A 15875-nucleotide genomic window follows, 5' to 3' on the forward strand; every position below is an offset into this window, starting at 1 on the left:
GTGAACAAATTAATCAAACTTCTATTACTAATCACTAGCTTAAAACTTCTTTTTAAATCTTCTTTGTGTTTCAAATGTTGTATGGCACAAAGGATGTTTTAAAATTTAGAACATGGGGGCTGGGGATTTAGCTCAGCGGCATAAGCGCCTGCCTTGCAAGCAGGCAGTCGTGCGTTCAATCCCTGTTACCGATAAAAACGAAAAAGACAAAAAAAAAAAAAAAAAAATTTAGAACATGGCCAGGTGAAATGGCACACGCCGGTAAACCCAGCACTTGCGAGGCAGAAGCAGGAGGAATGCCAAGAGTTTGAGGTGAGCCAAGCCTGCATAGCAAGTTAAAGTCCAGCCTGCACCCAACAGCAAGACTCAAAAAACAAACAATAACAACAAAAAAAAAATTTTACAGTATACACATCTTTAAAAAAAAAAAAAAAGCTTTAAATAACACAAACAGCTCCTGAGCAAAAAGAACTTATTTTTCTTTCTTGTAGGTTATAACATTGGTCAAAAAATACATAGTAACATAGTTGCTGTCTACCATTATGAAAGTTAGCTTTTGTTCAAAATTATATAGTTCTTTTCACAAGATAGTTTTTACAGTAGGATACAGCAAAACATTTTGTTGCAATAGTTTGTTTGAAACCCTGATCTCCCTGTCTTGTAATTCCATGGAAGACACAACTCTCTAAGGTCTCTTGCAAACCCTGAGCTTGGTGCTCTGTCCTAGGGGGGCATAGACATGGGACCCCATCTTCCACACTGCTCAAGTCTCTCCCCCTCCAATCTTGATGATTGACAGTAATCATTTAAAAGTTAATGCTTTTTTAAAAAATAATCAATGCTTCGTGGCAAGCACTGTTAAGCATTTAATCCTTTTAAGAACTTACCCTGAAGAATCAATATGTATCATTTCTGTTTTACAGATGATGGGGGCTAAGAGAAGTTAAGTACTTTGTCTAAATTCACACAGCTAAGACTTGAGGAAGCCAGGATTCCAATATCTCAAATAGTGCTAGACTTGGTGTTGACCACATCTCAAACCCAAGACTACTTTTCCCCCACTTGGGAATCCTCTGTTTCTAAAATAAGGATTCAGTGCCTTTCTTTAATTGGACTATACTTATTGTTTTCATTTAGTTGGGAAAAGTACTGGATCCTATTGTTAGCAATCACATAAATTACTCTTATTTTAAACAAACTTCTCTGTATTATCAGGTGGGTCAAATTTTAAAAATCACAGTATTCTGTTTAAAATTTCCAGTGCATCTTATTGTCATTTTAATACTTCTAAATTTTGTGTTGAATATTATTTAAATTCTGTGCTGTTTGGCCAGATAATTTTTAATATATAAAGAATATTTTTACCCAGATGATTATGATATCACTGACTAGAAAACCAACCAATGATAAGACTTCCTTTTTTTGTGAAAAGCTACATAAGTAAAGATTAAGCCTGAGCTATCAAATAAGTGGTCACCTGAGGCCACTGAGCAATTAAAGTGTGGCTAGTTTAGACTAAGATGTGTCATTAAGTACATGAAGACTTGGGACAAAAAAGGAATGCAGGACCTTTGTTAGAACCTTTTATATCAATTATATGTTGAAAAGATAATTTTTTTTTGAGACAGGGTCTCATTCTGTAACTCAAGCTGGCCTTGAACTCACTATGTAGCCCAGGCTGGCCTCGAATTTGTGATAGTCCTCCTGCTTCAGTCTCTTCCCATTTTAACGTGGTTACTAGAAACTAAATTACATTTGGCTTCGTGTGTTTCTATTGGACACTGTCAAGTTAAGTGAATACTAGGGATTTCTACAAAAGTGTTAGTGTGAGTGGGAGCTACCAGTTCATAGCATGTATGTTCATCACTGAAGGCTTTTCTTTCCTCAGTGAAATATCTATATAATGACAATTCTACCGTTTTCTCAAAATTCTGGCCTGTTACATTACTGCTATTTTCATAAGATCTTTAGGAAAAGGCAAAAAATTATCAGATTGATTTTTCACTGCTCAGAAATGTGAGTCTGGCATAACATGCTAAGAACAAGAAACTCCAGCGTGAGTCGTACGGGTACCAGAGAAGTTGGCATGGCTCTGGGCAGTGGCCGCTTATACCGGTGGGTCACCCACCTCTCCAAGAGAAGTGATCATTTACAGCTCAGCAGCGGGAAGCCAAAGGGCACCCACGAGTTCGTTACATAATTCTCAGGAGCGTGCAGCCAAGTGTGTAGCCGCTCTGGGGAAGGGTCAGAGGCTGAAGGCGGACCGAGGTGGTCAAGCTATGTTTTGACAAGAGTGTGTGCTACAGGATGTTTGTTTGGAAAAAGACTGACGAGCCCCCTCCTCCTCCTTTTAACTGCTCAAGCATAATGCTGAATGACTTTGTTTTTAAGCTGCCTTAGCCTTGCTTTGATTAAAAAAAAAAAAAAAAAAAGCCTGAGTATTCTTTCCCTGAGAGCCCAAGTTGTTATTTTTGGAACAGAGGCTCTTAGCCTGATCTCTGTCTAAATCAATTTCTGTTCCTGGTAAGGCCATAGTCAGTGACAGCACAGCTCCCAGTGTCCTCCGTGGAGGACAGCCTTCTTGCTTCCTTGGCCAATGATGTGGCAGCCCTAGAAATTTCCATGTGCTGGTGTCCACGCAAGGGTTGGCATTCAGAGTCCACTAGATAGGTTGTGCCCCGGGGACAGCCATGACCACATGCTGTGGAGTAGCTATCTATGGGGTCTTGGAAAATGCTTGCTTCATTCAGAGTCCACACTTCCAGGTGACTCCCCTCACAGACCTACGGCAGAAATATGCCCTTTCCTGCTTAAAGTTATGCTAGGAGTCCAAACGACCTCCCCTCTCTTTTTAACTCAAGGTGCATGATGTCACTGATTTCTCAGAGCCAACCAAACCACAGGAATTTTTAAAAATTTATTTATTCATCTATCTGAGACAGGGTCTTGCTATGTGGCCCAGGCTGGCCTCGAACTCACAGTGAGTCTTTTACTTCAGGCTCCTGAGTTATAGGGTAACAGGTGTGTGCCACTATGCCTGGTGTTATAGCTGGAAGATTCCGGAGGCTCCACAGGGCACCCCAAGGGGCCATGACTCGAGTCCTCAGCACTTCTGAGAACATGTCTCAGGACTCAGAGTTCAGAGGACTTATTTAGTTAGTTCACAGCACTAGGGACTGAACCCAGGGCCTTTACACTGAGCGGCATCCCCAGTCTACCTTTTTTATTTTGAGACAGCGTCTCATTAACTCAGTAAATTGCATGGCTGGGTTCAAATTTGTGATCCTTCTACCTCAGGTTCCCAGAGTGCTGAGATTACAGGCGTTTGCCACCACCCTAGGTCAGAGCATCCCCTCCTGTGCCCTGCTCTGTGTGTTAGGCTGCAAGGCACCAAGAGAAAAGTTCTCCATTACTACAGGATTTAACATAGACCATTGGAATAACGTAAAATACTGCTTGCTCCCCTATTCTGAAAGCTGGTAGCCAATCATGCAGAGCCAGGGCACTGCAAAAAGGCCCCACCATGAATAGGCTACGAGGGGGAGCAGGTGATGCAGGCGGCTTTGACCTTGCGGATGGGAGCCACTGACCGGCTATACATAGCCAGGCAAAGCTTCTTACAGGAGAAACCTCTTTCGCACCCTCCAGGGTCCCACAGGCCGGCTGGCCAACTCGCTGCAAATCCCCCGGCAGTTAGTTAACCTCAGAAGCAGACAGCCAGCTGGTTGTCAGCCGACTACAGTCCCCACACTGTCCTCCCACCTCCCGTGATTTCCCCGGGGGACGCCCCGTGCTCAGCCATGGACATGGGGGGCCTGGACAACCTGATAGCCAACACGGCCTACCTACAGGCCCGCAAGCTGTCGGACGCCGACAGCCGTGAGCTGCGGCGGTGGCGCCGCAGCTTGGCGCTGCCCGAGCCCCAGGACTGTGCAGAGCTCCGCCGTGCGCTGGCCCCGAGCTTCGACAGCCTGTGTGAGCAGCAGCCCATCGGCCGCCGCCTCTTCCACGACTTCCTGGCCTCGGTGCCTGCATACCAAGAGGTCTCCACCTTCCTGGAAGAAGTGCAGGTCTGGGAGCTCGCCGAGCAGGGGCCCACCAAGGACCTCGCGCTGCAGGGGCTGCTGGCCACCTGCGTCCCTGCCGCAGGGCACCCACACGCCTTCCTCAGCCCGGGGCTGGTCAGCAGGTGCCAAGCAGCCGCCACCGAGGAAGAGCGCGCGGCCGTGGTGGCGCTGGCCAAGGGGGAGGCCGTGGGCTTCCTGCAGGACCAGCCTTTCAGGGACTTCCTCGCCAGCCCGTTCTACGACAGATTTCTGCAGTGGAAACTCTTTGAGATGCAGCCAATATCAGAAAAGTACTTCACTGAGTTCCGAGTGCTGGGGAAAGGCGGTTTTGGGGAGGTAAGTGTCTCTGGATACCAGACCGGAGGGTGCACACAAGTGGAGTGTTTTGCCTTTATTTGTTTGTTTGCTGTTTGTTTATTTAAACTCAAGGGAAGATATTTAGAACTAATTTCAGGGCCATGCAGGAGGATTCCGAGCTCACTCCTCCCAGCCCTTCTGAGGGGGTCACCATAAAAAGTATAATACAAATGGCGCTAGAGTCACACAGAGTGTGGGCTTGGCCAGGAATCTTTATCACGGGTCCACCTCAGGAACCCGCACTGAAATGCCCCAGCCACTTTGGAAGATTACTGCAGCCCATTTTGCCAGTGGGGAACCTTTTGCACGCAGGCAATTTGAGAAGAATGGATAGCTAAGAAAAAAATGCACCCTGAAGAAAGTCAGGGGCCTGCTTTGTGCCCCTGCTGTGCTCAGCTTTTTTTAAAGTAGAAAAAAAAAAAATAGTCACACAACATAAGATCTACCGTTAACAATTTTAAAATGTATCATTCAGTGGCTTTTAGCATGCAACAGTGTTGTGTAACCATCACCTCTGTCTGTTCCAAGACTTCTGGGTTATCCCTGGACCGGAACAATCGCTCCCCACTCCCACTTCCTCTGGCCCCTGGCAACCACTAGTCTGCTTTCTGTCCCCAGGAATAGGCCTATTCTGGGTATTTCATACCCTCTGTGATCTTTTGTATCTGGCTCCCTTCAGTGGCCGTAATGTTCTGGGGGCTCATTCACACCGTGGCACACATCGTATGCACTTTTGTGGCTGGACGATATTCCATTGTAAGAAAGTACCTCGTGCTGATGGACACTTGGGCTGCTCCCACCTTTTGATGGTTGTGCTGAGTGCTGCTGTGAACAGTCACATACAAGTATTTTGGGCTTCTTTTATGCATTTGTTAGTTTATTTATTTTGCAGTGCTGAGGATCAAACAAGTTTTTGTTTGAATACTGGTTCTCATTTCTCTTGGGTGTATGTCTACAAGGAGAAGAGCTGGATCATGTGGAGACTCTGTGATTAGTTTATTTAAGGCGCCATTGAAGTCTCTTGCACATTTTATAATCCCACAGCAAAGCGGGAGGGTTTGTTTCCCTGCACTACTGCTAACACTGGTGGTTTTCTACTTCCCACCCCCCCTTTCTTTAACTCGTGCTAGAGGTCGAACCCAGGACTTGTTCGTGTGAGGCCAGAGCCCTACCCCTGAATGCCCCCAGATCGTCTCGCCTTTTTTGTTTTATTACCATCAGCTAGTGGAATTGCAAGCAACACTGTAGCAGCCAGGTGAACAGAGGGCCAGAGGGAGGGGAAGCTGTGAGGGGGAGCGTGTCTCGGGGAAGAGAGCACCAGGCTGACCTCCATCTCCGCACATCCCTTCCTCCGCCCCTCTCCCACCGCTCTCCAGGGCCATCTGCCTTCGCCTCATCCTCTCTCTCTCTGTCTCCCTTCAGGTATGTGCCGTCCAGGTGAAAAACACTGGTAAGATGTATGCCTGTAAAAAACTCGACAAGAAGCGACTGAAGAAGAAAAATGGGGAGAAAATGGCTCTCCTGGAGAAGGAAATCCTAGAGAAGGTCAACAGCCCCTTCATCGTCTCGCTGGCCTATGCCTTTGAGAGCAAATCCCACCTCTGCCTGGTCATGAGCCTGATGAACGGGGGCGACCTCAAGTTCCACATCTATAGCATTGGCACACGGGGCCTGGCCATGAGCCGGGTGCTCTTCTATTCTGCCCAGATGGCCTGCGGACTGCTGCATCTGCACGGCCTTGGCATCGTCTACCGGGACATGAAGCCTGAGAATGTGCTGCTCGATGACCTGGGCAACTGCAGGCTGTCTGACATGGGGCTGGCCGTGCGGATCCAGGACAACAAGCCCGTCACCCAGAGGGTGAGTGGCCAGCGTGGAGTCGGTCAGGAGTGGGGAGGGCAAACAGCTGTGAACTTAACGCTTCTGGTTTTCTTTTCCCAGAAGTCCTCCTGTGTCACCTAGCTGTAGGTAGAATAGACCCTGAGCGGGGCCACATGGACTCCACTGCTCTCTGCTTGTAGTGGGAGCTCTCAGCGAGCTGGGATTCCATGGGAAGATGGAAGGAGCTGAATCCAAGGTCAAGGTCTATGTACATTCCGCTTGCAGCTTTCTGCATGCAAGCCACATTTCAGGCAAAAAAAATGAGAAAAATCATGGTGTGTTTGGGGAATAGTTGGTGATTCATGTGGTGTAAGGGAGCTTCCTGAAACACTCAGGGCTCAGCTCAAGCAGAGGCATCAGATGCTTCTTGTGGGAGGTGAAGAGATACTGAGGCATTTTAAGAGAAATGATATAGTCAGATTTGCCTCTTAAAAAGATCAACCCAACCAGCTGTAGTTGTGCACATCTGTAATCCCAGCGCTCTAGAAGGCTGAAGCAGAAGCATAACAAGTTCCAACCCAGTCTGAGCAACTTAGTGACTTATTGAGATCCTGTCTCGATTTAAAAAGATCTAGGGATACAGCTCAGGGCAAAGGCCATGGGTTCATTCCCAGAACAACAACAACAACAACAAAAGAAAAAAACGAAACAAGCAAAATAACCCAGTGCCAGTTTGGAAGGGGTCAGGAAAGCTAGCTCGGAAGCTATTGCAGTGGCCCAGGCAAGAGACAACGGTGGCTTGTGTCTATCTGTGGGACTGAAAAGGTGAGAGCAAATTGGAGCTATCAGGAGATGCAATGGGACTTTGGACCCTCAGGTAGAGGGGAGGTGACTTGCTCCAGGAACAGAAGGAGGAGCAGCACTGGGGAGGGCTGGCAAGTTCCGCTGTGCACAATCGCAATGTCTGTAAGGTCTCCAAGAACAGGTGGCTGGGGATGCTCAGTGGGCATTCAGGCCGGCGGGCCTGGGGTTGTGGAGAAGGGCCTGGGCTACACATGGGGATTTGGTATCATCATGGGCAGCAGCAGGCACGCTGAGTCACTTGATAAACAGTGGGGAAGAGAGACAGGGACGAAGCTGAGGAATGTACAAAGAAAGGCTGTGGAGGCCTACCGTGGTTCAGGAAGTAGGAGACAAGAGTGGCATAGTCATGAGAGCAGGATTTCAGCTGTGTGTCATAGAAAATCCAATGAATTAAACAAGACAGAGCTTCTTTTTCTTTCTTTCTCTTTTTTTTTTTTTATTGGTACCAGGGATCGAACTCACGACTGCCTGCTTGCAAGGCAGGCGCTTATGCCGCTGAGCTAAATCCCAAGCCCCAGCTTATTTTTCTTATGGAATGAGGTGGGAGATAAGAAACTGCCAGCCTTACGAGCAGTAGGATGATAGAACTCATGTCTTGATAACTTTTGGCATTTTCCATGTGTTACAAGATGGCTGCTCTAACCCCAGCCATCAGGACTATGTTCCACACAGGAGAAAGGAAGACATGTCAGAAATAAATGGCCTGCATACACCAAATGACTCCCCTCCCCCCACTTTTTAAGGAACTTTCCCTGTAGCCCACCTAATAGCTTCCATTTAGAATTCATTGGCTAGTACTGCTCCCTGGTCACACTTACTTGCAAGGAAAGCCAGTAGATGGCATGGTTTAATGTGGGGGGAAGAAGCAGTTCTAATTAGTATGAAAGAAAAAAGACTGGATCTTGCAAAGGTAACTTGCAGCCTCTGCCCTAGAAGCCAAAGGAGCTGAGAATTTCTGGGAGGAGGTGGCCAGCAGTGCTGAAGGCTACAGAGGTCATGCAGTGTAGGGGCTGTGGAAACTTAAGAAACTTCAGCATCCTTGGTGAGAGCACCTCGGAAGGACTGAGACCCAGCTCAGGTGGTGGAGGCTGGACTGACCTGGAAGTAGACACTGAGATGAGGGAGGAAGGATAGAGTCTGGTCAATCGAGGGCTGATGGGGAGGAGCATGGGGCTGGGAGGTGGGGAGGGTGACACAGATTCGGGTGCTAGACAAGAGCCTGGTGCTGATCCTACAGGAGACCAGAGGGCAAAGGACAGGGATGATGGGAGAACGCACATAGACAGCACCAGCTGTTAAGCGGGCTGGGACAAGGGCAGGTGGAGAGGGGCAGAGTGTTTACCTCCTTGGGACCTTAGCCTGGGACAGGCAGTGGAGAGTCTGTGTGTGCATGGCAGACAGGTGTACTGGCTCATGGGTCTGAATCCGCACTGCGCATCAGACAGAGTACAGACTGTCCTGAGTACTCCAGATGAGTGAGTCCCACCAAGTGCTGACACTCCTCCTGGCTGGAAGCTTTCAGGAGACACACACCTTTGTCTGCCTTGTGCATCCTTCTCAGGCTGCCTCTGGCTTTGCCCTGGGTCAGGAGAGTTCTTAGGACAGTTCCTCTGCTGGCTCCTGACAGCTGCAAGAAGCTGTGCGCCTTCCCTGTACTGTCCACCTTACTCAAGGGACTCAGTGGAGAGCTTGCCAGCCTCAAGACCCCTGGCCTTTTCCTCTACTGCTTGTGTACCCCATGGACCTGAGAAGTCTCATGCCCCAGTGCCCAGCCTGCCATGAGAACCCACAGGGGGATCACAGGAGGAATAGTAAGGAAAGAGAGAAAGCTTGGAAGCCAAGAAGGCAGTCTGCCCTGTCCCCTAAGTAAACTCTTCTGTTTTCTGAGCGTAGCCTGTCTCCCAAGTAGCTTTGAAGGACCTATTATATTTGCAACATATCGCAGGCTAAATGGGAAATAACTCTAACTATGACTATTCTGTAACCATGAACATTCAGTGTGATATAAAGACACTATATAAAGTTGGGCATGGTGTGCATGCTTGTAATACTAGCTACTTGGGAGGCAGAGGCAGGAGGATCACAAGTTCAAGGCCAGCCTACAAGGGCCAAGGATTTAGCTCAGCAGCCTAAGCGCCTGCCTATCAAGCACCAGGTCATGAGTTTGATCCCCAGTACAGAAAGAAAGAAAGATCCTGGGAAATACTGCAAGAGCCTGTCTTGAAATAAAATGAGGGGCTGGGGATTTAGCTCAGCGGCATAAGCGCCTGCCTTGCAAGCAGGCAGTCGTGAGTTCGATCCCTGGTACCGATAAAAAAACAAAAAAGACAAAAAAAAAAAAAAAAAAGAAAAGAAAAAGAAATAAAATGAAAAGGTGTGAGGATGTAACATTATAGCCCTTGCCCAGCATACAGAAAAGCTATGAGCTGGGTGTGGTGGCACACGCCTGTAATCCCAGCACTTGGGAGGCTGAAGCAGGAGAACTGCCATGAATTCAAGGCTACCCTGGACTACGTAAATGAGCTCAAGGCTAGTTTGCACTGCGTAGTGGGACTCTGTCTCTAAAACAAACAGAAAGGCTATGGGCTTCAACCCCTAATATCTCCCATGCACACACAAACACAAGGATACTATATAAAATAATTACTGTGAGCACTGGGGAGAATGTGGGAGGGGCCACCCTGCTTATGAAGGTTGATGTAGTATTGACCCTGCACAGTCCATCTGGAAAAGTTACAGTGGCTAGTTTTTCTCATTCTGCAACTTGTTCGGTTTAGTATAAATTGGGATTACCTTTTACTACATTTAACACAATACCAGTTTCTGGTATGGTGTTGGCAGCTCAATGATTTCAGAGACAAGATCTCTGTAAAAACCTGTTGACCTTTTCCTGCTTATCACAGGAGAAACTAAACAGTGAGTCCACACTCCAGGATAGAGAAGGGCAGAGGAACCATATCCACTAACTTATGCTTATCTGCCAAGACTATGTTGTATGCTTACCTCTAGCCATAAGGGAGAGTGAAAAATAGAGCATAGTAAACCTTGATTTTTGAGCATAATTTGGTCAGAAACATGCTTGTTATCAAAGGCACCTGTATATCAAAGCAAATTTTCTTATAAGAAATAGGGGCTGGGGATTTAGCTCAGTGGCACATGTGATTGCCTGGCAGGCACAAGGTCATGAGTTCAGTTCCTGGAACCAAAAAAAAAAAAAAAAAAAGAAATAATGGAAACTCAGATGAGTGGTTCCACAAGCCAAAAATATTCATATAAAAATGATTGCAATACTGTAATATAATACAAAATTATATATATATAAAGAAAAGTAAGTAAATTAACTTGCACTTAGCTTTGCAAACCTTCATGGCTGGTGTGGAGACAAGAGGAGGGATATCATATAGGATGATTTGTAATATCACTAAGGGAATCACTGCTGTGTATTGGCTCAGTGGAATCCTTTTCATGCAGCTTTAACAAAGAACCTATCCAATGATGCCTGCTTTTGGCTCCTTTTGAGGATTTTGTGGAAATGTGGCATTACGTTGTCCTTAACCAGATTCATCACTTCCACTCCTACAGCCTTATTCAGGTGCTGCTTTTCTGCAAAATGTTGCATGGTTTCCCACATTTTGCACATCTCCCTGATCGTTTGAAGTGAGGGATGCCTCCTCCGCCTTTCTCTCCTCTTCCTCTGCAGACAAGGCCTCCTCCAGAGCCTCTTGCTGTCAGAGGAGATGATCACCCACAACCCTGCAACCAGCGGGGAGGGATCATTGGCTCAGATGTGATCATGTGATAATGTCCGTGATTTTCAGTGATGCATTGTTTGCATTATAAGACATCACTCCTTTTTTAGAAACACTTTATTAGAAATGTTCACTCGTCTCACAGAGCACTCAAAGAATAAGTTACTTGCAATGCAAGGCTTTGCAAGCAACTTCATTCTGGGGGAAATGAGAAGTGGGATGAGGTGCTAGGTGGGATGACAGCACCTGTGACACCAGGCCCCAGGAAGAAATGGAGATGAAGATTGGTAGATCTGGTTCAATTTCCTTACCCAGATGATACAACCCATAAAAAAACTGCTACAACGGTGTGATAGACAGAATTCTAAAATCCTTTCTATACTGTAAAACCTGCCTTCTTGGAGAGTGAGCAGAACCTGTCAGTAGGACGAAACATCAATTTTTCCAGGATTATGTTACATTGTAGGGAATGTGAAGGGATTTTGAAGATGTAATTAAGGATGTAATTAAGGATTTTGAAGATGATGTAATTAAGTCAACTAATCAGTTGACTTTGAGTTCATCAAAGAGCATTGTCTGGGTGGGCTTGACCTAATCACATGTAGACTTTCAGTATGGCTACAAAGGTCAGAGACAGCGGAAGGCAGTCACTCATGCACAGAAGGACTCCCGTGCTCCAGTGCTGGCTTTGAGAAGGAGGGGAACATGCAGCGAGGAACACACCTGCGCTGTCACCGTGTGAGCCTGGAGAACACAGCCTGGCCAACAGCTTGATTTTAGCCTTGTAGGAGACTCACCAAAAAGCCCTGACCTGCTGGGCCCACCTGCACTGAGGAACGGTGAGCTGATAAACGAAGGCTGTTCTGAGTCCCTCAGTTGGTGCTGATTTGTAACACAGCAACAGAAAACCCATGTGGTAAAGAAAGGTCAGTAGTCAGGAAAGATAATCTTGTAGGAGAGCCTCAGAGTTAACAGAGAGCATACCAAGGTACCAGACTCTGGTAGAGGGAGGCTTTCCTGTCTTGCAGGGATCAGAACATCTATCAGCTAAAGATCAAATATCCTCCCAGCCTGGTCTGATGTGGACACTGATCAAAAGCCTAGCTGAACCTCTCACAGGAAGACTTGAGAAAGGAACACCCCACACACACACCTCCACAGTGCATGGTGGCAGCTTATGTCTCAGAGCAGCCTCCTACACACAGGTGCCATGTAGTTATGTGTGGTCCCAGCCACTGTCTATATTTACACTTAATAAATGTGGCAAGAACCTCTGCCTATGCTCAGCTGACCTCTAGCTGTACACAGTGACACTTGTACTATTTTTAAGAGACTGGAGAAGTATATGAGGAAAACTAGGTGGCAGGAGCTCATGCTGGAACTTTTCAAATTCAGCAATCTGTTTTTCAAACTTTATGCAAGAATAAATCATTAAAACTTACTATTTTTTCAGGAATGGGAATAAAATGGAAACTGACCCAGAATCTTGTCACAGTTTGGTTACCCCTTGTTCTGCACTGAAGCCTCTGACCAACCCCCCATGTTCAGAGGGACAATGGACAGTAGAGATTGAGCCACACGGAAAACAGAGCAAACGTGCAGGCCAAATCCCACAACAAGAAAGAGAAGGCACAGTTCAAGTAAACTTCTAGTTGTAGAGGCCATAGAAACAGGAATAAGGAATTTAATAATATGTGCTATTATTTACTTGGAAACTTTGTACCAAATATAATGCCAGAGACATATTGGATACGTGATTTCTAAAAGATACCTGAATGTGTTTCCTCAAAAGTTCATATCTACATATATCACAGCCATCATGACTGTGTCACTCAGCTTTCCAATGCTGTGCCAAAATCCACAAGAAAACCATCTCAGAAGGAGGAACGGTGTATTGTGATTATGGTTGCAGAGGTTCCAGTCCATGGTCACTTGGACCTGTGGTGGTGCCGTATGTTATGATAATAAGAGTAACAAGGGGACACTGTTCACATCAGGGTGGTTAGGAAGCAAGGGGGCGGGGCAATGTCCCTTCAAGGTCACACCCCGTGACCTCACTTCCTTCCACTAGGCCCTGCCCTCTGCCACCACCCCCGTAGCGCTATCAGCTGGGGACCCAGGCTTCTGACATCAGCCTTGGGTGGACATTTAAGAAACCATAACCACCCTGACCTAAAGTTTTTCTTTTTCAAAATTTACTTCTGAAAAGCATTTGTAAGGGCTACACAGGTAAGATATTCTGGTCACTTCATGATCATGACCAAAGTGGTTACCATCATCATGGACCAAATTTAATTTAGCAACTTTTTTTTCAGTACTGGGAATTAAACCCAAAGCCTGTGCAAGTGCTAGACAAGTGCCCAATCACTGAGATACATGCCCAGCCTGGGTGACTTTAGACCACTACAGAGCTTCAGATATGTTCTCAAAATATTTACTGTTACAAGCAAGTATTGTGGCTTGCAATTGTAGTCCTAGCTGCTACGCAGGAGGCAGAGGCAAGAGGCTCACCTGAGCACAGAGTTCAAGGGTAGCTATTAAAGGAATTCAAAAATACTCATCACAAGGACTAGGGATGCAGTTCAGTGGTAGAGCACTTGCTTAGCAAGTACCAAACCCCTTGAGTTTGGTTTATTATAGTCTCAGAATGTCTGTCTGTCTGTCTCTCTCTCTCTCTCTCTTTCTCTCTGTCCCTCTCTCTCCACTCCTCTCCTCTTCTTTTCCTCCTCCTCCTTTTCCTTATTCTCCTCTTTCTTATTACAATGCTTGGGATCAAACCCATAGTCTTATGAGAGGCTACCAATGAACTATATCCCAGCCACATGTTAAAATGTTATTTTTAACATTCTTTCATTCAAAAGGCATTCATTCATTAACTCCTTCACTCAGTGACTTAACATATACTTACAGAGCATCTTCCACCTATCAGGATAAGGGACAGAACAATGAGCAACAACTGGGCATGATTCCTGACCTCATGGCACTTGTAGTCTAGGAGATCAAACTTACTCAAAGGAATGCAAAATTTCAGTTATGATAAATGCTAGCAAAGCATGATATATGGGGCTATCAGAGGAGGAGCTGACTTAGTATGTGAGGATCAGAAAGTTAACCATGTGGGACTGTTTCCTTGCTATCAGAAAGACAGGATTTCACTCTGCAGAGTGGTTGGGTGGTGTTTCAGACCAGGTATTTTGAATAAGACTCTGCGGCAGACATACTGATTGGATGTGTAGGGGGTACTTTTGTGAGATACATGCACAAGAAAGGCAGGACTGGGCAGAGGGAAATGGCTTCTGGTGAGGGGGACTAAAGCCTCAGCTAGCCCTTCAGGGAGCTCTGGGGATGGGAGGGCCTTTCTGAGGTGCTGTCGTATGCTTGCAGGAGACAGTCAGTGACTTTGGGCAGCTACTAGAAAAGGCACACAGTTCTCTGCTGCAGAGGGCAGCTCCACAGGAGGGCTTCAGCTGCGAGCCACAAGCTGGGAATGACTGTGTAATCTGCAGGGTAGTGCGGAAGGAAAATGTGGGGCCCCTCATTCAAATATCTATGTCTTTTCTTTACTGTGTAATGTTTTTTACCCCAGGATCAGGGTTCAGGGAGACCCTTACAAGCACACAGGGCACCACCCACAACAGGGCCTGAGGAAGCAGATGCCCGTCTCCAGCACCCCTCCACATGAGCCTGGTGCCCTGGGAGTCAGCGGGGGCTGTGATCACTGGACTGGGGTGGGTGAACATGGGGCAGCAGACAGCAAGTACCCAGGCTTGGAAGCTGTGGAGGTGTTGGGGTGTGCGTGACCGAGGGTAAGCTGAGCCAACAAGTTCTCAGCACATGTCAGTGAGGCCCCTGTCTCACTGGTCTTCGCTTTAGCAACACAGATTCAAAGATAAACTATTGCGGATCTCCAGACAGTCACAGCCCAGCATGCAGCCCAAGTGAGGGTGCTTCTGAGCACAGCACCTCCCAGGGCAGGACTCTGGAAGCCACCCCGGGTCCCAGCAGTCGGGTGGCAGAGGAAGAACAACTCAGACAATGGGAAAAGCCAGTAAGTGCTTGTGGCTTTGAAGAAAATGAAAAGAAGCCAGGAAGAGAAAAGCACACAGCAGGAGCAACGAGTTCCCATGAAGGGCCACAGCACACCAGATGCTGGGTTGTTGCTTATGAGCACTAAAAAGCCTTTGAAGGGATTTAACAAAGGGGGCAATAGCTCAGAATTTTGTTTTGAAAAGATTATCCCAGCTGAAGTGAGAACAGATTAGAGGGGATTTGGGTGGATTGTGGTCATCTGTAATCCCAGTGAGAGAGGGTGGCAACTTGAGCTGCACAGAGGGCAGCGGAGCAGAGCACAGTGGGAGTGTTGGGGAGAGACTTCCAAATGAACAGGTGTCAGAGATGGTTTGGATATGAATGAAGAGCGAAGGCATCGAGGATGGTTTATTGGACTGCCTGTAATTTCAGCACTCAGGAGGCTGAGGCAGGAGGATCCCTGCAAGCTCAAGGCTAGCCTGGGCTACGTAGTGAGACCCTGTCTCAAAAAATAATAATAATTATTATTGGAGAAGGTTGTGTCACAGGCACAGACTTAGACCTTGAGTACTGTACACAACAGGGAACCCAGCAAACAGTCATGGGTCGTCCTGAAGCCTTAGGAGAGGGCAAAATGGATGAGTAGTGACAAAATGTCAGAGGTATACTAGTCCCTTTCCATCACTGGGACAGAACACTCCACACTGGCGATTTAAAGGAAGAGAGATTTATTGGAGCTAACGAGTCCAACCCAGGATCAGCTGACTCCAAGGCAAACACAGGATGGTGGAAGGACCTGGCAGAGGACAGGAGTTCATCCCCTGGCAGCCAAAAAGCAAGCAAAGAGAGAAGCCGGGGACAAGAGAGCTCACCCTGCTGGGCCACGCCCAAGTGACCCCCTCCAAGAGGCCTCGCACCTGCTGCCGCCCTGCTCCCGTGACCCTTGGGGCAGACTTTGGTGGCACAATTTAGATCTAAACCCTCAGGA

At 47.0% G+C, this 15875-nt stretch overlaps 1 protein-coding gene across 1 annotated transcript in view; it reads left to right on the forward strand.

The window, feature by feature from the left end:
- The first annotated feature begins 3685 nt into the window (after window positions 1-3685).
- The window catches only part of Grk7 (G protein-coupled receptor kinase 7), a 33357-nt gene continuing 21167 nt past the window's right edge, over window positions 3686-15875 (forward strand). Inside the window, exons 1-2 of the mRNA XM_003476754.5 lie at window positions 3686-4403; window positions 5847-6284. Of these exons, the coding sequence (XP_003476802.1) occupies window positions 3801-4403; window positions 5847-6284 (1041 nt within the window). The 5' untranslated portion in view covers window positions 3686-3800. The remainder of the gene's footprint in view (window positions 4404-5846; window positions 6285-15875) is intronic.

This window comes from Cavia porcellus, unplaced genomic scaffold, assembly GCF_034190915.1.
Source record: "Cavia porcellus strain 051 isolate PalLab524CR breed Dunkin Hartley unplaced genomic scaffold, mCavPor4.1 scaffold_5, whole genome shotgun sequence".
In the NCBI taxonomy this organism is placed as follows: Eukaryota; Metazoa; Chordata; class Mammalia; order Rodentia; family Caviidae; genus Cavia; species Cavia porcellus.